The sequence below is a fragment of the Mustela nivalis genome, assembly GCF_964662115.1.
Source record: "Mustela nivalis genome assembly, chromosome: 13".
NCBI lineage: Eukaryota > Metazoa > Chordata > Mammalia > Carnivora > Mustelidae > Mustela > Mustela nivalis.
The window spans coordinates 81,044,744-81,068,612 of NC_139032.1; the positions used below are offsets into that span (position 1 = coordinate 81,044,744).

The 23,869-nt window shown below is 39.5% G+C and overlaps 1 protein-coding gene and 1 long non-coding RNA gene across 3 annotated transcripts in view; both read left to right on the forward strand.

Annotated features, from left to right (window-relative positions):
- Window positions 1-23,869, forward strand: part of LOC309846545 — a 762,900-nt gene that overhangs the window by 32,704 nt on the left and 706,327 nt on the right. The gene's annotated exons all lie outside the window — the stretch shown is intronic.
- Window positions 1-23,869, forward strand: part of MRRF (mitochondrial ribosome recycling factor) — a gene marked incomplete at its 5' end in the record, with an annotated part of 52,994 nt that overhangs the window by 4,432 nt on the left and 24,693 nt on the right. For both annotated transcript variants that reach the window (XM_082695007.1, XM_082695008.1), the window contains 4 exons: window positions 759-970; window positions 9,044-9,199; window positions 12,234-12,352; window positions 18,162-18,253. In XM_082695007.1, the coding sequence (XP_082551133.1) occupies window positions 759-970; window positions 9,044-9,199; window positions 12,234-12,352; window positions 18,162-18,253 (579 nt within the window). The remainder of the gene's footprint in view (window positions 1-758; window positions 971-9,043; window positions 9,200-12,233; window positions 12,353-18,161; window positions 18,254-23,869) is intronic.

Genomic DNA, 23,869 nt, shown 5'->3' on the forward strand with positions numbered 1-23,869 from the left:
GGAACTGTTCTTGGTTTTAACTGAGTGATAGCCAGATCCCTGGCAGATGCTAGCTGTACATTAGATAGATGCTAGCATCTTTTCATGCTCAGACCTTAGATGTATAATGTGTAACTTGTGTTAACACAGAGGAGGGTGGCATTTTCCAGAGCTCCAATTCTGTAACATGGGAGACCTCAAACCTCAACTGTGCTTCAGACTCACATTAAAGTAAAGTGCATTCTAATTGGTAATCAGTGCATAAGGAACCAAAGAAAATTTTAATTAAATGCTGTCGTGTGAATTTTCCAGTCATTTTATGCCTGTTGAAATGATTTTTTTTAATTCAAAGTCCTCTTTCAGTGCTCTGCCCTGTGTCTTTATAATATAACTTTATCAAGATTTTTTGCCTTTTCTCTTGTAAGGGTTTAATTAGCATCATTAAAGATTTCGTCTGTTGCACATTTGTTTCCTCCGTACTCTAAGAGGCATTTCTACTTTCCCAAGTAGAAAGAGTACAGTAGAAAGAGTCTGGTGATTTGGAGTCTTACAGACTGTGGGCAAGTTACTTAAATCTCTGTGAGCCTCAATCTCTTCATCCTCTAATATGGGGCTCATCATATTTCCTTGGGATGGCTGTTGGGAGGAGATAATATATGTAAATTGCCTAGCACATAGCTCAGTTTGTAGGGGTTGCTTGATAATTGGTACATATTACTTTCTGAAGTTGTAATACAGTCTGTTTTACTTAGATCTCTTTTTTGTCTTACTCTTTTTAGTGAATGTTCACAAGGATCGTCCTCAGTCATGGCCTTGGGTTTAAGGTGCTTCCGCTTGGTCCACCCTGTCTTTTGTAACTCCCTTGCAGCCTGGACCAGACCTGTTTCAGAAGGGACACTGAAGACAGCAAGTGGAAGACAAAATGACTGTGGGCAATCCATGGCCCCCCCGGCTGTACCAATCCGTCATTTTGCTACCAGGAAAGCCAAAGGTAGAGATATATGACCTCCTCACCGCTTTCTTACATTTAGCCCTTGAACTGTCATAGCTGGAAAGGATGTCGGGTACTGGATTTCTCCCCTTGTGGAAGAATGAGGAGATGGTGTCTCAGTTCAGTGGATCAGATTAAGAGATTATCAGAGTGACAGAGACAGTGGTAGAACTGAAGGTCTGTTCAGTCATTACCATGCTGCGTCCTATGTTACCATTGCTTAGAAAGTGTCTGATTTCCTTCTTTTAGTTTTAGAATTAGAGATGTAAGTGCCAAGCGAATCAGACTATTTGTGGCAGAGATCAACGTGTTTTCTCCTTATAGCAAGACCTATGTTGGAAGTAAAATTAAAACCAGAAGTTTGTTGGGTGAGGAGATATTAGAGCCGTGGATTTAGATGGATGATCTTAATGGTTTGTGTCATCCAAGAATGAGACTTTGATATACCGCAGGTCTCAGCTTAAATGGCGTTTCCTCATGGAAGCCCTCTCTGACCTCTCAGACTGGGTCAGGTCCCTTGTTACATGCACTCATACACACGGTTATTTTACCTCTGACGGCCTTAGCACAGCCCTTAAATTAATCAATTAATTGTAAGATTAATTATTATTTGTTATATGTCTTCTATGCCAGACTTTATGAGGATAGGGTCTGTATCTTGTTTAGTACCTAACAGGGCCCGACGCGTAGTATGGATCAAAAGATGTTGAATGGATGGAGTGACAGAAAATTGTCAGGCACACCTGCTTTTTTGTAGTGGTGGGTCAGGGCGTCCGTTCCCAAGGATGGGGCTGGAAATACACTGCTCAGTATTTTTTCTGCTGGCTTCCCTTTTATCATTTCTTATGGACCTTCCCTTTTCTACTAGTAGGAAAATGAAAAGTTGCTGAAAGAGCATTAATACTTAGAAGACTTACATTCTATTAACAGTGATAGTGGCAACAACTTTTAATCTGTATGTTGTGCCAATTTTTTTTTTTAATTCTCGTGTTTAATAAGTTGATCTTTATCCAGTGAAAGAATTAGAATTATCCAGTGAAGAAATTTTTGTAGTTAATCTGGTGAAGTACAGACCTCCCCGTTTACAAATGAGGAAGCCGAGATGCCTTTGTAAGTTGCTTGTCCCTGGTCACATGTAGTTCACGGCAGAACTGGAAACGGGGGGGCTTCAGGTGCACACAGTATCCCACGCATTAGCAACAACGCATAAACATCATCTTTTCAACTTTAATTGGCTATATTCAGTTTTTATCTTTTTTGATTGCCTCTTCAAATAAAAAGTCAGTGGCTTGACGTTTTCTTTCAGGTTTATTGGATTCTTTCTGTGTTAGCAATGAGAGTTCTTTGTTGATTATGTGTCACAGCTGTCTGCTTTGTTTTTTACTTAATGATATCTTTTGTTGAGCATAAGTTTCTATATGGTCATATTTTTTAGTCCTTTTCTGTATCACTTGTACTTTTTTGTCTTATTTAATAAATCTTTACCTATCCAAGGTCCTAAAGCTATTCTTCTATATTTTCTTCTAAATATTTTTAAGATTTTTTACTTTTCATGGGTTTTTAATCCATATGGAATTTATTGCTGAATATATTGTGAGGTTGGGAATCTAGTTTTAAGTTTCTCTTCTATAATGGGTAGTTAAGTTGTGTCAATATCAGGTACTGATTAACCCTTTCTTTCCTTCTGTATAGCATGTCAGGTTTCTTTTATGTATTTTATTTCTGAGCACTTAATTTTGTTGAATTCTCTCTCCCTACACTAAATTTCTTCCTAAATTCTTGAATCACTGTCATAATATCGAATCTGGTAGTACAAAACTTTTCCTTCACCATATCCACACACTTTTTCATTTTCTTCTTTCTGGCCTTTTGTTCTTATATATGAAATTTATAATCATATTGTGAGTTTTTCTCTATAGAGATTTTACACATTTCTTTTATCAGGTGTATTTCTAGGGTATCATCATTTTGGTCACATGTATATTTTTAAAGTAATTTTTTGAGTTATATATGCAGGAAAGTACGTGCTTAACTTGCAAGTGGTTACAGTTCAGAGAATTCTCATCAAGTGAACACAGCCTTGTAACCATCACCCACATCAAGATATAGAACATCACTCATACTCTGGAAGCTTCCCGCATGTCCCTTTCGGTTGTCACCCTTCAAAAGGGTAACGTTTTATTGACTTTAGCACTGTAGATTAGATTCACCCTTTTTGAACTCAGTATGACTTCTTGTGTGTCTGCCTACCTTTGGTAACAGTCTGAGATTTATCCCTGCTGTTGCATGTGGTAATTGTTTGTGCATTTTTCTTTCTTTACGGTATCCTAGTGAATGGTTATATCACAACTTATGTATGCTTTCTGTAGTTGATGGGCGTTTGGGTTGCTTCCAGTTTTCAACTAAAATAAATGCTACTGTGAACATGCCTGTACATGGATTTTGGTGCCCATATGCATACCTTTTTGGAGTCTGAGTCTTCGAGGATACCTGTATTCAGTTTCTATACATACAGTTCTCCAAAATGGTTGGGCCAGTGTACACTCCTACCAAAAATGTTGTAGCTTTCTCTTTGCTCCACATACTCATGAACACTTGGAATATAGTAAGTCTTTATATTTCTAGCCGTTCTGATGGGTGTGCAGTTATATCCCATTGTGGTTTTAATTTGTAGCTTCTTGATGGATAATGATATGAGCACTTTTATGTTTATTGGCTCTTTGTTTATCCTCTTTCCAGTCTTTTGCCCATTAAAAAAATGGATTTGTAGGAGTTCTAATATATTCTAAAGGTAAGACTTCTGTCATGCATACGTATTGCTGGTAGGCTTGCCTTTTCACTCTTTTAATGGTGTTTTTTGATTAACAAAAGTTTTCAATTTTAATGTCCAATTTGTCATTTTTTTCCTTTAGGTATAGTGCTTTTTTTTTTTTCTATTTTTTATTTTTTTAACAATTTTTTTTTAGATTTTATTTATTTATTTGACAGTTAGAGATTACAAGTAGGCAGAGAGGCAGGCAGAGAGAGAGGCAGAAGCAGTTTTTTCGCAGAGCAGAGAGCCCAATGTGGGCTCAATCCCAGGACCCTGAGATCACGATCTGAGCTGAAGGCAGAGGCTTTAACCCACTGAGCCACCCAGGCACCCCTTTTTTTTCTGTTTTAGAAAAATTTCCCTACCTTTGAAATACTTTTTTATTAGATCTATTTTATATTCTTTTGGATTTTTTATGTAATTATAATATCTGTAAATAATGATAACTTCGTTTTTCCCTTTCTAATCCATATACTTTTTCTTTCTCTCCTTCCCTTTCTCCCTCCCCAACTGCATTAACTTAAGAACTCGAATATACTTTGAATAAACATGACTGATGATAGTAGGTAGGCATCCTTATTATATTTCTGACTCTATCAGGAACATTTCTCATATGTTAACATCAAGAATTACGTTTGTTCCATAAGAGACTCTTAATCTCACAAAACAAACAGAGGGTTGCTGGAGGGGGTGTAGGGAGAGGGTGGTTGGGTTATGGACATTGTGGAGGGTGTGTGCTATGGTGATTGCTGTGAAGTGTGTAAACCTGGCTATTCACAGACCTATACTCCTGGGGCTAATAATACATTGTATGTTAATTTAAAAAATTATATATATAAAAGAATTATGTTTGCTTATTTTTTTAGTAGTTTCTTTTAAAGTAAATATCTTCTGTCCCTGTCTTATTAAGAATCTTTTATGAATGAGTATTAAGTTTTTATCAAATGCTTTTACTGCATTTATTGAGTTGCTCATCTTTTTTTAAAATTTTTTAATATGTTAATGAGGTGACTCAATATCAGTAGTTTTTCTGTTGTTAAACCACTTTTTCTTTTTTGGTATGAGGTCTGCTTGCTTTTGATACATAATTTGTATGTACATTGCTTGATACGTAATCTATATGTACATTGTTGGATTTGGTTTGCTAATATTAATTTAGGGTTTTTGAGTCTATACTTTTAATTGAAATTAGCCTTAATGTAACTCTCTGATATTGATGGGCATAACTTTCTTGCATTATCCTTGTCCAGTTTTGGTATCAAGACTATATTAGTCTCATAATGTGAGTTGGGGAGTATGTCATCTCTGTCTCTGTGTCTCTGTGATCAGACATCTCAGTGGATGGTCTGATAAGGTTAGGATTAATTGGTTCTTTACATGATTGGTAGAATGTGCCTGTGAAATCATCTGGACCTGGTCTTACATGTAGATAGACTTTATTTTTATTTATTTATTTTTTTGTAGACAGACTTTAAATTAAAGATTCAATTTCTTTAATGATTATGATGCTGCTTAGATTTTCTCTTTTTTTCTTGAGTTAGTTTTAGTAAATTCTATATTTTTAGGAAATTTTTCATTATTTTAAGTTTTCAGAGTTTTTGGCATAACGTTGTCCATAATAGTCACTTAAGATTTTTAAAATCTCTAATGTTTTGATAACTGTCTCCTCCTTTTCTTTCTTAATATTGATTTGTCTACTTTCCTTTTAAGTTTGTTTCATAAGTCTTATAAAGAAGAGCTTTTAATTTTGGTGATCTCTCTTTTCTTAGTATTATTGATTCTGTCCTTTATTGTTTATTTTCTCCATGTCCTTCTTTTTCTATCCTTTGAACTGGACAGTCCATTAATTTTCAACCTTTGTTCTTTTCTTATAAGCATCTACAGCTATAAACTTCTGCCTAAATACAACTTCAGGTGCCTCCTAGGAGTTTTAGGTATATATTATTTTTATTGTTTTTTTCTAAATATTTTAAATTTTCATTAGGCATTTCTGTAGTCCATGAGTTATTTGGAAGTGTTTAAAATTTTTCAAACATATGCTCTTTGGAGAGTTAGTTTAATCCCACTGTGATCAGAGAATGTGTCCTATATAATATAGATTCTTTGAATTTTATTGAGATTTGCTTTATGGTCTAGAACATGGTCTTTTTGTATAAAGTTCATGTGTGCTTAAGAAGAATGTGTATTCTAGGGGCGTCTGGGTGGCTCAGTGGGTTGGGCCTCTGCCTTTGGCTCAGGGCGTGATCTCAGGGTCCTGGGATCGAGCCCCGCATCCGGCTCTCTGCTCAGTGGTGAGCCTGCTTCCCCCTCTCTCTGCCTGCCTCTCTGCCTACTTGTGATCTCTCTCTCTCTCTCTCCGTCAAATAAATAAATAAAATCTTAAAAAAAAAAAAGAATGTGTATTCTTTTATTTCTGGGTACAGGATTATATATATAACAATTAGATTGAGCTGGCTAATTTTGTTTATCATATTTTCCATTTACTTTTTTCTATTTGCTCAATTTATCAGTTACGAAGAAAGGTATTTTGGATGTCCTTGTATGATTGTAGATTCATCAGTTTCTCCTTTTCATTCTGTTAATTTTGAGGCTATGTTATGGGGGTATATTTAAGCTCAGAATTGTAATATCTTTCTGGTGAATTGTTTTTACTGTCATTATGAGATGGTCTTCATTTTTCTAATAATGCATTTTGTCTTAAAATCTATTTTTAGGTGTTAATATCATTGCACCAGCCTTCTTTTATTTAATATTATACAGAGTTATCATTTTTCCATTCCCGTATATTAAACTTTCTATAATCTCATGTTTTTGTAAAACCGCTTACTGAGAATCTCTAACTTTTAAGTGATATTCTTGGTCTGTTTATATTTATTGTGATTACTGAATATTTGTGTATCTATCATTTTATTTTGTACTTTATCATAGTTTTCTTCATTTCTTTTTTCCCCTGTTTTCTATCAAATTCATCAAATTTCTTTACTTCTCTTTTTTCATTTCTGCTGAGTTAGAAGTTGTGCATCTTATTTCTTATTGTTTTAATAGTTACCCTTAATTTCTGTTTTTAAGTTTTTATAGAAATTAAAAAGCGCCCATAGAAAAGTATAGCTGTCATAGGAAACAGCTTGATAATTTTCACAAACTGAAAACACCTGTGTAATCAGCACCCAGATCAAGAGCTAGAACATTTCTAGCATGTCAAAAGTCCCCTTTATGCTCCCTTTAGTAAATTCCTGCCTTCTATTTCTGGCGGGTAACTATCATTCTGACTTCTAAAGGTACAGATTAGTTTTGTCTCTTGTACTGTATATTCTTGTATCTGGCTTTTGTACTGCACACTCTGTATTCTGGCATCTTTGCTGAACATTATGTTTGTGAGAATCACTTTCTTCTGTGTAGTTGTAGATCTTTCTCATGGCTGTATACTGTTTCACTCATATTATCCATTCCTAATATTGATAGGCATAACTTAAAATTTTTAACTTAAAAAAATTTTTTTTAAAGATTTTATTTATTTATTTGTCAGAGAGAGAGAGAGAGAGAGAAAGAGAGCACGCGCACAGGCAGGCAGAGTGGCAAGGAGAGGCAGAGAGAGAAGCAGGCTCCCCGCTGAGCAAGGAGCCCGATGTGGGACTCGATCCCAGGACCCTGGGATCATGACCTGACCCGAAGGCAGCGGCTTAAACTGCTGAACCACCCAGGCACCCCTTAACTTAAAATTTTTAATGTGCATTCTTAGTTTTTAAAAAAATCTGAAGTTGCAGATACCGTTTCCATTGTTTCTAGTTCCTATTGTTGTTCTTTGAAAGTATGCTGTTATTCTGAATTTTGATCCTTTATGGATCACTTGTCTTTTATCTTGGCTGTTTTCAGGACCTCTTTGTCCTTGGTTTTCTGCACTCACAGAAATGTCTAGGTATGAATTTTATTACTTTCTTTGGAACCTGTATTTCTGAAACTGAAGATTCTCATCTTTCATGAGTTCTGAAAATTCTAAGCCATTATTCTGTTAAGAGCAATAAGGTTTCAAGCATGGTAACACAAGCAAGTAACATGTCTTTAAAAAATCACTCTGCTGCTGTTTGCTGGTTGGTATTTGGGGGAAGTATTTAAATGATTTGTGTTGTAGATTTCTCATCTCATCTCCCTGTACAAGGGGAACAATAATAATCTCTGTTCTTCCTAACTCTGGGAGCTGCTCTTACTCTTTAATAGAAGAATGTACTTTAACTCGCATTGCAGATTATAATGTGCTGTACAAATAGCACAGGATTTAGCCCACTGCAGATGTTCAATAAAATTTGTTATGAATGAATCTCAATAAATGTTTGTTGAGTAGTTAACGAGTATAGGCTAGTATTACTTAATATTTTTATTCTTTTTTCCCTTTACTCACCTTCCCTGAAGAAAGGCAGGAATATTTGTTCTACTCATGGAAGTGATCTATATATATAGAACATATATGAAAAATCACCATGGTGGCTTAGGCATAAAATTGAATTTTATTCAGCCCCCACTGCTGTTGATTCTCTGAACTCTAAGCCATTATTATTACCACTGGTGGTGTTTAATGTTTGTTAACTACTGTTGTTCGTTTTGTCTATCCCAGCTGTCAGATACTTTGCATATCCTGTCTTAGTATTAATTTTAAAATGAATTAATGTATTTTCTGTGTCTCCAATTAGATTTTTCAGAGACAATCTAATGGGAAGTTCATGGGTTTAAAATAGGCAGATCCGGGACCAAATCTTGGCTTTACGATTTCATGACTTTTTGGAATTAGGCAAGTCACTTTACCTTCCTCATCTTCTGTTTATTTTTCTGAAAAATAAGGAATTAGTTTATGGAGTGCCTTCTATATGGATAGTGCTCTTTTAGGTACTTGAATTACTGAATTTGTATCATAGCAACCTAGCAATATAGGTATAATTCCTGTTTTACAGGCAAGGAACCTGATACTCAGGAAAGTAGAGTAACTTGCCCAAGGTCATAAAACTGGTATGCATCACAGCCAGGATTTTCACCTGAGGTGTTTCATTTAAAGCTTGTACCCTTACCATTATCTTAGAAAGTGATTAGCACAGTGCTGGGTATGTAGTGGGCAATCAGTGTAGGCTCTTTTTTTTTTTTTAGGGCATTTATAATGTACAATTTTTTAACACTTGGCATTTTCCTCTGCACTTAGTGACACTTCTTCACTAATTGTTTATTGTCTCTGTTTATGCTGCTGTTCTTTTATTCACTAATTGTTGATTTCCTAGCCAAAGGGAAAGGACAGTTCCAAACCAGAGTGAATCTTAATGCTGCCTTGGTTGAGGATATAATCAGCTTGGAAGAGGTGGATGAAGAAATGAAGTCCGTGATGGAAGCACTCAAAGACAATTTCAATAAGACTGTCAATATAAGGACCTCACCAGGTTAGTGGCTGAACCAGTGTTTTGCAGAAGGACATAGTATAAAGATCATGGCTTTGGCAGAGCTGGGTTTCAGTTCTACTCTTGTTTCTTACTGGTGACCATGGGCAGTTACTTTACTTTTCTGGTTCTGAGTTTCCTCATCTAATTCCCACTTTATAGCTTTGGGGTGGGTATTAAAATAAATGAGGTAACATATGGAATGGTTGGAACACAGTGCCTGGCTCATAGTTAACACTACTTTATTCATCCATTCAGCAAATATTTGCTGTGAACTAAGTATTGTGCTGGTACACAGTGGTGAACAAAAAATAGGCATTGTCTTCGCTGTCATGGAATTGCACTCTCAAAAAATGAGGGTTTTATTAGGATTATACTATCTAAGCACTTCTAGGTATGTAATCTCAAAGTAGCTGACATCGATGGTCGAATTTTGTAATGTGTCCTATTTGGCCCTTCCTATCCCTTACTGGGAACCAAGTGGCTGCAAACCTATCCATCTGAGGCATTTCTGTACCCCTGAGCTTGACCAGGAAGATTCCGTTCGGGTTAATAACTTCCTGAAAGTGGCTTTTCTAAGTGGGAAATGTCAGAACTGTCTAGGAGAACTGTTTGCAGATGTGATGGAAGAAGTGAGTTGTCAGCTAATGGTGCAGGCAGGCAGGAAAAATCCAATTGCTGTTAAATTGGCCTTTTGGAAATTGTCATCATCCTAGAGTCAAGCCTGAGACCCCCTCTGAGGGTGTCTCTGGGAGCTTGGGCTGCTGCTACTCACACCTTGCTTGGGATTGTTCTTAAGGAAACTAGAAAATATTTCGCGAACTTGTTCTTAATAAAACCAAGTGAATAATACACAGCTCCATTTGTAAACACTAGCAGAAACACACGGAGTTCAGGGAGACGAGATCCGTTCCGTCATTTGTCAACCTTTGGACTGGGGCATTTCTGCCTTTGCTGACAGTAGAGCGTGCCATTCAATCTCTCCCAACTGTTTATTTTAAACTTGCTTATTATTTTAGGTATGAAACTGATAAAGTGCTTTGTCTCCCCTGTGCTTTCTGGCCTGTTAACATTCTGCAGCCGAAACCAGAGAGCAGTTTGAGAGGAGCTCAGGGAGAAATGTGATACTTAAAATTAGCCAGCAAGCTCCACTCTTGTTGAACTTAAAAAGATGATGGGCCTGGAAAGAGGTTGGGAGTGTAATTTGTTAAATGTTAACCTCTGAGAAAATGAGTGGCAGGAATGAGGCTGAGGGAGATTCTCGCTGGGGACAGATTGAGGGAAAAGGATTTGATGCATTATGTCGATATGGATTTAGGGAACGGGAACCACCGCAATTGCATACTGAAAAGCCCATGTTGCAAGTTCTGTGGCAAAGGATCTTATGGCAAATCAGGAAGGCTGAGTTAAGATCCGTTTTCAAAAGGCCTCCCGTTGGTATTTCCTCTTTGCCTCCTTCTCTTCAGGGTTATGTTTGTGTAACGTTCTCTGTAGAACTTGGGGCTGTGAAGAGACTGGGTGAAACTGAACTTAGCCAGTCTTTTCCGTGCCAGATTCTTCCATATCCTCTTTCATTACTATCTGAGCCAGCAGGCACTTTTCCTTTCACACCTCCATCCGTCTACCAGCGATTTCTATCTCCAAGGTAGTTGATTGCTTTTAATAGTTGTCTAGATACAGATTTATCTACGTGTTTGTTCTCGCACTTTTCCATTCCTTTGTCCATTTACACACTCATGTACTCACGAGAACATTATTGAGCACTTACGCTGTGCTGATTAATCGGTGCTGTAGACAGAGAAAGAAAAGATATTGTTCCCACTTCCCAAGAGCCTAGAGCCTAGTGTGAAGGGAGAGACAAGTAAACCAACATGGACAAAACCATATAGCAAAGTAGAATGGTGAAGACCATGTAGAGTTAGCTAGACGAGGCTCCGTTATTAAGAGCTGTTGTGATCTTGAGCAAGATACTGTTTGGTGCTCAGTTTTCTCATCCAAAAAATAGTGGTATGATTCATAGTGTTACTGTGATAACCAAAGCAAAGAAATTATGGAAAGCATTCAGCACAATGTCTTGCTTATAGGAAGTATTCAGCAAATACTGATTATTATAGAAGAGTGCATAGGGTCCTTGGGAGCTCATAAGTTCCCGATTTGTAATTGGTCAGTTAAGATTTCTGAGATTGGATGCTGTTACAGCTGAATGTTAAAGAAGGAGCCTGAGTTATCTGAATAGAGAAGGACATTCTCAATAGAAAGAAAAATGTATTCTCAGAGTCCTGAGGCAAGAAAGAGCAAACTGTATTAAAGAAATTGAAAGTAGGTTGGTTTGGTTAATACTTACGAGAAAGTCAAGAAATAACTTAACATTTATTGGGTGTTTATAAATGCCAGGACACAGTTACAAGTGCTTCTCAGAAACTCTTCACGGAATCCTCATTAAAAACACTATGAGAGAAGTACAACTTTTATGCCCCATTTAGAGTTCAGGAAACCGGTGCCAAAAGGTTGAGGGATCTGCCCAGTGTCAGATAATCAGGAGATGGCAGAGTTGGTATTTGAACCCTGATCACTGGTCTTCAGAATCATGGAGACTTTTACCATTATACATAGTGGACTCTTCCAGATTGAGGTCAGTGGTATCAACAACCTCCTATCTTGCAATGTCATTGAATCTGGTTGAATATTTCAAATCGGATCTTTGGGCCATAGTAAACTAGTGCATTATTGTAGCAACAGCTTGCTGGGACAACCCAGTTTGTCAAAAAGGACCTCTCCCCACCTTTGTCTTTGTGTCTTGGAATGAACCATTCATGGTTGGCTACCCTGGTGGTTGGCAAGGAAGTCCTCATTCTGTCAACATTTCCGAGCTCTTTCCATCATGTGACACCGCTGCTCCTACAAAAGCCCCTTGAATGGTATTGCCACTTTGATAAGGGACCCCAGAATATTTGCTGAATTTGAATTAGGTGGGGACTTAGATATGGGGCTTTTAATTGAAGTCCTGAATTCTAAAATCCTGTGACTTTTCTTCTAGGATCCCTTGATCATATCACTGTGGTAACTGCTGATGGGAAGCTTGCTTTAAACCAGATTGGCCAGATCTCCATGAAGTCTCCACAACTGATTTTGGTGAATATGGCCAGCTTCCCAGAGGTGAGGTGGTTTTGCCAAAAAGCGTTCTTCTTCATGGTCTCTTTTGGAGTAGAGGAGGGTGGGTCAAGTTAGGAGGAAGTATTCCCTCCAGCTTGGGATGAAACAAGAGAGAAAGCATAAAAAAGGGAATTTAAGGATTTAAGGAAAAGCTCTCTTCCTATTTCTAAATTCCTTTTCTGTTCAATTCAAACACTAAAAGACGAGGCAAGTAATCTGAATACTGAAACAGGCTCCATCAAAGAAAGACAGTAGTGGCGATACAGTGATTGGCACTTAGCAAAATGGAAGGGGCTGGGGTAAATGAGAATGCCTGTGCCCTGTCTGAAGGGAGCAGCCTCTGCCTGCCTCATGCTGATGGTGACCAAGCAGAAATGTAGACCAGGCCATCAGTGTTACCAGATATTAAGGTTTTTATTTCTAGAAGAAGTCAGTAACTCAAATTTAAATGAGATCTTTGTTAAATATTGATAAACTGATTCACTTTTTTTTTTTTTTAAAGACTATGAGACAGAACATATTCATGGGCCAGATTTGGCTTATGGGCCCCCAGTTTGTGACCTTCACATTACCATTTGGAGCAGACCTTCTGGAATTCATATTCCTTTCAAACTGGACTGGTCATTGTAGAATTGCAGAGCTTCCAAGGTTGAGGATGGGTTGCAGTAGATCATTGCAACCTTGAGACTATGATTTGAAGTTTAGTTGAGGAAGATAAATGGGCTTGTCCTTGTTCGTCCAGTAGGAATTGACCTGGACTGGGAGTTCTGGAGAACCTGGAGCCCAATCCCACCTCTCCCTCCAACTGACCTCCATTTTCTAATCTGTTAATAAGAGGTAAAGGAATCTGAGGTCCCCTCCTCTTCCCATGGTCTCTTTTAGTAGTTCTGTTCCAGAGACCAAAGTGGAAGCTGTTGGATTTAACAAACTGGGTTAAAGGTATGAGTAAGGGAAAGCCCTTGCTATGAACAGACTGTTTCAAATCAGAAGGCTACTGTAGCTTATGTTCCAGGCACACTTGGGTGGGGGCTGTAATCATTCCCCCATTCTGTTTTCCATACTGCAACCAGAGTGAACTTTCAAAAGTATGTATTAGATTATGTCATTCCTGTGCTTTAAATTTATCAGGGGCTTCATGTAATTTTTAAGAAAAAAATTATTGTGCCCTAGAAGGCTTTGCATTATGATGGGGACCCTGCCTGTCTCTAACCTCTGTAGTCTCATGCCACGGTCATCCCTGTACACTGCTTTAGACACGTTGGCCTTTCAGTTCCTCAAACACACCACACCCTTTGCATGCTCAGGGCCTTTGCATATGCTATTCCCTTTGCTTGGAACACTCTTGTGTGGCTAATTGCTACTCATTGTGGATCACACCTTAAATGGTACTTTCTCAGGGAAACCTTCCCTAATGTGCTCAATCTAACCTGTTTGTTCACGCTGACCTCTCTTACATGGCCGAGTTCTTTTTCTTCATTGCACTCATCATTAACAGTTGGGCATTTATTTACCTCTTCATTTTCCATCTCACTTCCACTAGATTGTAAGCTTGAGATGTAGGAATCCTCACTTGTTTGTTGTATCCGGCACCTATCACAGCGCCTGGCACATGGAAGCACTCAGTCACTTCTCCTCAAGTGCATGAATACTTGTCATTAGATTGATGGAAGGAGGCCACTCTTTCTTAGTGTTACAGAGAAGCAGAGAAATGGACGAAAAGAGAATTGTCAACTCTTTCCCTTTCTGGCTCCCTCTGAATGGCTGAGGCCTTCTGCCTTGTTCATCTGATCCCATAGGCACTGCGGGCCAATTTAGGGAATAGCCTCCTAATTACACAGCTTGAAGACCTCATCATGCAGATTGCTTTTCAGAGCTAGCCACTTCTGTTATTAAATAGCAAATGGCATTCACAGAAGAAGCACCTGATTGGCCACCAGAGCATCTTATGAGGCAGGAGGAGGTATTAACGACTTAATTTTTTCTTAGGAAGTTGGAGTATATCTTCCTTTTTCAACCAAAGCATCTTTGCTATTTCTCTAAGTTGAAATTCTGTGAGTTTTGAAAAAAAAAAAAAAAAAAAACCTTCATAATCTCAGTAGAGAGGTTCTTTACAAGGACAGAGTGAGGAAGTGTGAGTTACATTGTCTTTTGAATTCCTTTATCTCATCTGGTGTATATATTAAACAAATAGCTCTAACTAAACATTCCCTTCCTCCAGTTTAGAAACTGTCCATAGAGTACCCAGGTTCATAGCTTCAAAATGCTGAGCTAATCCCCTTTGTGTTTATGTAATTCCTCTCTGTTTCACATGCGGTTGGCTTTCTTTCCAGACCTTAGCATTTCTGTGTCGTGCCGTAGTGACACGGTGCAGATTTACATGCATAATCTTTTCAGATGCATTGAGGACAGAAAACTGTGTTGCATTTGTTTAACATGTGTCCTGCTTGATAAATGATACACACAGTTGCTGCCTTCCATAAACTTGCCTGCAGCTAGAGTTAATGATGGGAAAGGAAAGAAGGGAGTCAAAACCGCAGCTTGATTTGAACAAGGCAAATGAAAAAAAAGAAAAAATTCCACAGGCTCCACTCTTGTGCTTGTGAAAGGAAGAAGGCTAATGTGTATTGAGTGTCTACTATGTTGCCAGGCATTACTTTCTCGTGTTTTGTTCAGTGATCGACATAGGTCCTCGCTAAGATGAGGTGTTATTTATTCCATCTTATAGATGAGGCCCAGAGAAGTTAAATATCTTCCCCAGGTTCACACTGTTAGGATGGAGCCAGGATTTAGAAACCGGTCTGTTTGACACTAAAGCCTGTGTTCCTTTCACCATTCCTATTGTCATTCAGCAAATATTTATTGAGTTTCTCTGAGTTCCTAGGTTCTGTTTGAAGTGTTGGGAATTCAGTATTTAAGACAGCCAGGGTCCCTGCCTTCATAGACCTTATGTGGGAGGGACTCAGTGGGATACAAAGAGAATGGGAGGCTGGTAGTGAAATTGGCCCTAGCAAAGTTGCCTTGAACCCACATTGCCGAAGTTCTTGTTCACCTGTCTAGGAAAGTTTTATCATCTTCATCCTTTAACCTAGATTAACTTCAGAATAGCACTAGCAGACATTGCTAATTGATCACGGTACTCTTTCTTGACTGACCCTAGATGGGACCAATGAGCTTTCCCCACACTGTACTCGAAGCAGCTACAAACAGTTGGTCAGTGTTGTTGTTTGAGAAAAGCCCATTTCCCTGCGGTACGGTCAGCATCCCTTTGGCACAGGCTGAGATGGAAGTGCAGTAGAAATACGTGCCTTTTTGTCTAAATTGTGAGTAGTTAAGAAGTCATGTTGGAAAAATAACTGTGATTCCCCGAGTTTCTGTATCTTACCATGTCAAATGAAAGTTTACACACTTAGAATATTTTAGAAGAACTATCTCTTTTAATAGATTTTTTTTTTTTTTTTTTTTTTGCAAATGAAACCTCTTGATTCACAATTTTTCTATATATGAAAGGACAGAACAAGTAAAGTATAATATAAAGTTTTGGAAGGGATTATATACATGAAGTAAAAGTAAGGAGCTGGTTTTTCTAACAGATCTAAGCCAGTTCATTAATCTCCTTATTCAGCATGATTTTACTGAGGGCTTACCACGTATCTGGCTCTATAATGATACTGGGAAGGTGTACATAATTGAGGCATAGCTCCTGCCCAGCTTGGAAGCAGCAGTGGGTGTTCCTAAACCTGTGGGGGAAGTTTGTATGGGAAGATTGGGGACCAGATTGCCAAAGGCAGTTGGTGGCAGTGGGATGTGACAGCTGAGTTCTTGGTCATTGAACGAGAAGCTTCAAAAGAGGGGGATTCGGAGACTTGAGACCAGGACACTTCAAAGTAGAGATTCTCCCTTTATTGCTAACTTTAGAAATGGAGGAAAATTTCATTTCTTTCTCCAGCTCTTTTATTTACCTTGACCCATTCTCTTTATACACCAGACCAATTCCAAATTATTTTTGGCTACTTACTTACTTAGATTTTATTTTCACGTAATCTCTGTACCTAGTGTGGGGCTCGAATTTATAACACTGAGATGAGAGTCACATGCTCCACAGACTGAACCAGCCAGGCACCCCTATTTTTGGCTATTTAAAAAAAAAATCCAGTTCCCTGTGCCTCAATTATTGAATACAATGTGCTGATAGATCTGAAAGAAAATTCAAAGTAATGTCATTGGATGGAGAGTTGAGGTGCCCAGATCTCCTCCTAACCTCTGCCAGTAAGGGAATTATGGGGGCAAAGTCCTCACGCCCTTGGTCTTGGCTCTCAGGGAAGATGGCATATGTGTGAAGGGTCCCTGTGTACATACAGAAGGGACTGTACTTGATTATGTCAGAGATCCCTTCAAGCTCCAGTAGTCTGTGGTGAGAGGTACCATTTTAAGAATTTACTATTTTAAGCAGTAGTCATACTGTCACATTCTGTCTACAGCCTCCCTGAGGGATGATTCATCTACATGTGGACTTCCAGTGTATCTTTTTGATCTTTGGGTAGCATCTTTATGTCCCTGTAGAATTGAGGTCATGTTAAGATGAAGGGGATAAGCTTTATAGGCACTCGATCAAAAATCAAAACAAAACCTAGAAAAATAGAATAGGTGTACAGTAAATCCCATTCATTAGACCACAAAGTCTAGGGAAGAACTCAAGGCCAAGAATTGGCCCAGTGAATCCAAGTGAAGTAGATTGGCTTTGTCAAACCTGAAATTCTTTGAAAATGTCAGAGGCCCTTTTTTCATGAATTCCACGTTGTCATGCCAATGAAAGTAACTTTCTTCCACACTTTTTTTTATCCTTTAGGATTTCATAGCAGGTGTGGTTATATTGTTGCCTGAGGTGAAGTGACCCACACCTTGGAAAATCAATGTACCTTTGTGCCACCTAGCCAAGTAGAGAGCAAGACTGTGTCAGAGAAGACCCTGAAGGATGTCAGGGGGGACAGCAGTGCATCAGCTGAGTGATAACAACAACTCAGCCTTGTTTGAGGATTTGTGCATTCTTACTTTTATGTAATAAATTTATATGATAAATCTCCTTGCCTGTGTCACTGTGTGCTAGGCACAGAGCAGGTTGCATTGTTCATGTTATCTCATTTAATGCTCTGGGAGATCTAGGTACCTTGTGGTCTCAGATTACAACATGGAGGCTCAGAGAGCTCAGGATTGTTGGGCCAGGTCACATGGTTACCGGAGCTAGGATCTGAACTGGGATCTTTCTGACTCCGAACCCCATACTGCCTTCCCGAGAGCACATCCCAGCAGAGACCCATTGCTCATTCCAAGACGCGAGTGGGATTGGTGTGAGTGTAGATGCGAATGAGTTAAATTTATTTACTCATTCCAAATCGGCACTGGTATATTTTGAATGTAAAATGTCAACTGGAATTTTTAATGTATAAAATCTTTCATCTGTCTTTACACCAATCTTTGCACAGACCAGCCCCCCTCCCTTGAGGATTTATTGTGGTTTTGATCTGTGTTGCCTCAAACCATTGAAATCTTTTCAAAGAAGCAGAGCTGTTTTCTTTTTATTTTTTCCTTCTCTTTGCTTTTCTTCCCTCCCGCAGTACACTGGTACCAGGAGTGGACATAGTTTGCTATTCAGCTTGATCAAAGCACTCTACACCAATGTAACTTCCTGATCTTACTGGTAACAGAACTAAATGTTTCCATGTTCTGCCAAGATGGGTTGCCAGTTATCGACAGAGGGCTTGCATCTGGTAATAATTATTTACTAATTCTGTTTACCTTTTGATCTGGTTTTCAGTGTACAGCTGCAGCTATCAAGGCTATAAGAGAAAGTGGAATGAATCTGAACCCAGAAGTGGAAGGGACGCTAATTCGGGTACCCATTCCCAAGTAAGTTTGGTTAAAATTCACTTATTTTGATGGAATGGGGCAGTTGTCCTTGGAAGGAAACCAACATATCAAGACACTGGTAGGCCAGTAGTGCGCCTTACCTGTACTTTCATTCTGGCGAACTCTGATGTCTTTTGAGATCCAGTGTACAGATTGAGGAAATATGGGTTGAGTGCCTGCTATGTACTAGGGGCTGGAAATGCAGCAGTAAATCTGCAAAGTCCTTGTTTGTACGGGACGTGCGTTCTGGTAGAAGGTAGAACACATAAATAGCCGAGTCATCCCAGGTAATGAAATGCTGTGAGGAAAGAAAAGGCGCTGGGACCCAGTAGAGCAGCTTGATGAGGGTGACGGTGGAGGGACAACTTTGGCCTGGGAAGACTCTCCTCAGAGGTAAGATTTTTGCTGAATGGAATGGTGAGCAAGAGCCAGCCTAGGGGAAGAGCTTTTCAGGCAGAGTGAACGGCCAGCACAAAGGCCCCAAATCAGAATAGACCTCAACACTTGTGATCTCCAACTCACACTCCTTGCAGTGTTATTTTTTACATTAGTCCTTGCTTGCTGAAAAATATAAGTATTAGAACAGAATATTGTTAATTATATAAATAGAACTTAGAGTTTTAAGTGAATAAAAATGTATGTTTATTTTTAAATGAAAAAAGAAAAGAAGTAACAAGACCTTGGCATGTTTGAGAATGAGAAAGCCAGTGTGTCTGAAACTCAGGGAGGGCAGGAGAGAGAGTGGTAGGAAAGGCTTTTCAGGCTGTGGTAAGGAGTGTGGGCTTTACTCTAATTGAAATAGGAAGCCACTGGAGGAGTTTAAGCAGAGCGATCTGATCTGATCTGATCCGATGTTGACTTTTTGTGGGGGGTCAGAGTAGACACAAGAACAGTCAGGAGTTCAACAGGGATGGCCCAGGTGAGGTAAGGATCTCCACAGATTCCAAACCTGGGAAGATTCCACAAACAACCAAAGTAGTTTCTCCTCCCGTTGTCGCCAATTATCGTTAAGTCCCTCTTCCTGCACAGTGCCTCCCAGACAGCAGATCCCAAATCAGCGTTGAATTAATTCATTTAGTCATTCAGCGCATATTTATTAAGCACTATCTAAATGCCAGCACTTCCCTGGTGGCTGAGATATAGCAGTAAACAAAATAAACAAAAAGCTGCTGTCCTCCTGGGCTTACCTTCTGGTTGAATAGGCACAGTAAACAGAAAGATAAATAAATACATGATGTAATGTCCTGTGATGATAAGGACTATGAAAAAGAATAAGAGATGTAGGGGGATAGGGAATGGGGGGGGTGGTTATTGTAGATAGGAAAGTTCAGAAAGGAAGTGAGTTTTTTTTTTTTAAAGACTTATTTATTTTAGGGAGTGAGAGAGAGAGAGCTTCCATGAGTGGAGGAGAGGGGGCGTGGGGGAAAGGGAGAAGGAGACAGACAGAATCTCAGGCAGGCTCCATGCTGAGTGTGGAGCCCGAAGCCTGAAATAGGGCTTGATCTCTTGACCTGAGCTGAGATCAAGAGTCGGACGCTTAGCTGACTGAGCCACCCAGGTGCCCTGAAAGGAAGTGATACTTGAGCTGAGACCTAAGTGAAATGAATGAATGAAGCCTCTAACTAACTAGAAGGGAAATAGAGTAAGAGTTTTTAATGCTGCACATCATTCTGTGTTTCTTTACATGTGTTACCTTACTTCTCACACAATCCCCATTTATTGCAGGTATGGAAATTTAGCCTCAGAGAGGTAAAGTAGCATCCTCTGAAGTCACTCAGCTTACACTAAAGCTGAGACCTCAGCCCAGGTCTGGTTGATTCTAAAGCCTCATGATTGCAACAATAATCAGTCCCAGCACTGAAAATCCACTGAGCTTTTCCTGCTATATGGCCAGAAAATGGCTCTTATTCCATTGTGTTTTGAGTATTCTGTAAGTCAGATTTAACACTCTGCTTTGAAATCAGTCAATGGAACCTAGTGTTCAAGAGCCAAGTAGACCCTGGGTTCAAGTCCAGTACCTGTTGGCTTGATTAGTTCATTAATTTGCTCAGTAAAGTTTTACAGATGCATCATGTGTCAGGCTCTGTGCCAAGGGCTGGGGATGTATGAACCTGATGTTTGTCTTCACGGAGCTCACAGGCTGTGGCCTTCTTTATGCCGCCTGCAGCTTGTCTGTGGCATTAACTATTACCCACTGTTTACAGGTGAAAACACTGACATTCAAAGAAATTCAGGGACCTGCCCGAGATCACGTGGCCTCTAAGTGGCAGTCACGATTTGAATCCTTAGTCTTTCTGTTGCTCGAGTACATGCTCTTGATCTTGCGGTGTCTTTCTAGATGGGTAATTCTGGAAAGCGCTAAGTGTGTTCATGGACATCAGATGTAAGACTTGCAAGTGGAATGAGCAGATTTGTTTTTTTTTAGTTCTTGTTCTTTTGCCTGTGAAATTGCAGGAAAACCACTTAACCTCCTTGAGCCTCAGTTTCCTTATATATAAGGATGAAGAGACTGCTCTCAGGGGCCTGCCACGTCCCTCTGGAACTTTAAAATTCTGTGGATGCTATGAATTTATGCTGCTAAATGCTCATTGCTGACTTGGATTCTTCTGAGAGTGGCCCAGTTGTGTATCGTATTCTCCCTTCGGGGATCCAGTGGACATAAAGTGCCCCTCTGCAGCGTGCAGGACCTGACGATTGCCTTTGTGCATTGTATGCAAGTTTGAAAGATCAGTGAGTTTTACTTAAATTTCCAAAGACTTGGGGATCCGTTACATTGTATTTTACATTATTTTATGTTGGTTAATGGGAGTAATCTAAGAGAAAGTTGACGGACTGAAACCGTCTGCTCCCGCAAACCTCATTTTTTATATACTTACTTCCCTTTGACAAGGTGGTAAGGTCATGAGGCCCCTTACTGAATTATACGTTTGGTCGTTTTCCAGATAAAAAATGAATGATCTGTTCTTCATTACGGAGGCTGTGTCATATGAGAGGATAAAGGTTGATTTAGACATAAAGAGGACCAAGGTTTTTATTTGGTTTTGGCAGTGACTTCCACATGACCGTGGGCACGTCACCCTAGCAGCCTGTTGCCTTCTAGTTCCTTACTTACAAAATAAGTGAAATAATGCATAATGATAGGTAGAGATTTGGTGGGATTAGTAGAGAAAATAGATTAAGTCGTATAATCTCTTTAGAGGAAAGAAACTATGTAAATATAAGATACCGATATCATTTAGTAAACTTAATTTTCTAGATATATGTCATGGTAGTTTAGGACAAAGGAGGATGGGGATGTGAGGAAGGGAACTAATATGCTGAGTACCGACTACATCCCAGGACCTGGTGGGTGTTTGACATAGACGGGGAAAGTGGGAAAGTATCGTGGCTAAATTTCTACCTTGGTACCGCAGAAGCCTGCAGTTGGGTTCATCCTGTCGTACTTTTTAGTTGCATGCCAATGGCAGCTGTCCCCACCTCTCTGAGTCTCAGGGAGGTCATCGGTAGAATATTCACAGGACTTACTTGCCTTCTGTGGTTATTGGGAGATTTCACTGAGAGTGTACACAAAGATTTTGATGCTTAGCCGGCACCCAGTGAGTGCTAGCAAAGGTTCCTCCATTCCCTTTCATAAACAGGGAAGAGCACTGTTCATTTTAAGGATGAGGAAGCTGAGATCCAGAGAAATGGGGCATTGGTTTCGGGTCAGAGAGCTGGTAATTGACAAAGCAGTGAGGAGGAAAATAATATGCTGAAGCTTCTGTTAGGAGGTTGGGAGGTGTGAGGGAACCAGAAGTATGTGTTCTTAGGATCGGATTCTGATTATAAAATTGCAAGTTTTGTTCTAGGAGAATTTGCCTTTCCTGATTGATCTTGATTCTTCCTTTGCCTAATGATCAGTCTGCAAGTTTTCTGGCTTCACTCTGGCTGCCCAGAGCTAAGTTTTATTTGCAGTTGCAGCAGATGATGGCTAGGACCTCGTCCTCATTATAGTCCTCTGATTCTTACATTCTTATTTAAATGAATCTGCTGAGAATGTGATTTTTACTAGAATCTGCCTCTGATCCTTTTGGGAAATAGGGGGAAGACAAATCCTAAATCGACAACAGGTCAGACTTGGAGGCCTCCTTCACAGCCTCTGGGAATCCAGCCCCATTGGCTGTGCGTAGGTTCTCTTCACAGCTGTCCTTGGTACAGTACCACTGAGCCAAGGCTTCTGTCTGTATCCACGGGCAGTGTGTACCGATTTGTTTTCTCCTCTGGCCAGTGTTCTTTCATTTAGAGAAGTCAGCCTACTGGATGGATTCTCTGATCATTCCTGTTAATGTTTCAGAGTCAGTGAAATCGTTCCTTCTACTTTTTCTTTCCTATTTATGTAACCACATTTGGGGTACTGTTTATTGACCACCTGCTGTGCAGGGGTAGGGCATGAGGGTGCTGTGCTGAATACCTTATAGTTTCTCCCTGAATTCTCACAACACTCCCATGAGGTCAGGAGACTGTTCTTATGCCTGTTTGACTTGTGCCCATTCAAAGAAGTGAAATACCTGTTCTCATAAAGCTACTAAGTTGCAGAAGTAGGTTTAGAACTCAGGTCTTTTTTTACTGCCCTTTTCCCCATTCTGGTCTCCTGATGGCAGGTCTCTCTGGAATATTCCTCTTTGCCCTCACTGAGTGAAGTGAGTGGGGACCCTGAAAAATTTTGAGCAGGAGATCCTTTCCATCAGGCCATATTTCCTCCCCAGCCTCATTCACATCTTTATTATGCCCCCAAACAAGTGTGCACACACACACACATACACACACACACACACACACACACACACACACTCCATGGCTCATCGTTTTACCAACTTTCAGTGAGAAAACCACACAGAGTAGAATGAGGCTGCTTGCTGGAGAGCGCTGACCTCATGTCTGCCTTTCAAGAAACCTGTAAGGAATCATGAATTCACTGAAGAAATAAAAGTACGTGTGATGGACTCATTCCCTGCTGCGGTTGCATTCCTCCTTGATTGTCCCCCTCTGTCGTTATTTTTCATCAATGTCCGCACTGATTTTATTTTAAGTAGAATTAAAGAAAAAATTAAAATACCTCCATCCTGCTCTCCATGGGGAACCACTCTCAGCACCTTGATTTTCTAGGTTTTTTTCTATGCAGATTCAAACACGTGTCTCTGTCTCCTCCATTTTTCTTGTAATGATAAGGGATTAAATTACATATACTGTTCTGCATTTGTTTTTTAACTTAACAATGTGTCATTACTCTCTGATGAGAATTCCTCCACACTCTTTTTAAAGGATGCATAGCGGTTGCATTTTACACACAGCATTAACTAGTTTACAGTTGAATGTGTTGGTTGTTGACAGTTTTTCTCTTTTACTAACAGTGTCGTAAGGCTCTTCAAGGTTTGCTTCTGGTTCTGCTGGGAGTAGAAAGTGGTAGGCCTAGGGGGACTGTAATTGGGAAACAAGGGAACAGGGGAGCCTTAGCGTTTCTTAGCGAAGTGGACATTTCAGGGTCAGACAGCCATCGGCAGTGCACCCAAGTGACCCCTCCGGGCTGCTCAGATACCAACTGCTCTACTCAGTTTATTGATTTAAATGTTAAATTCA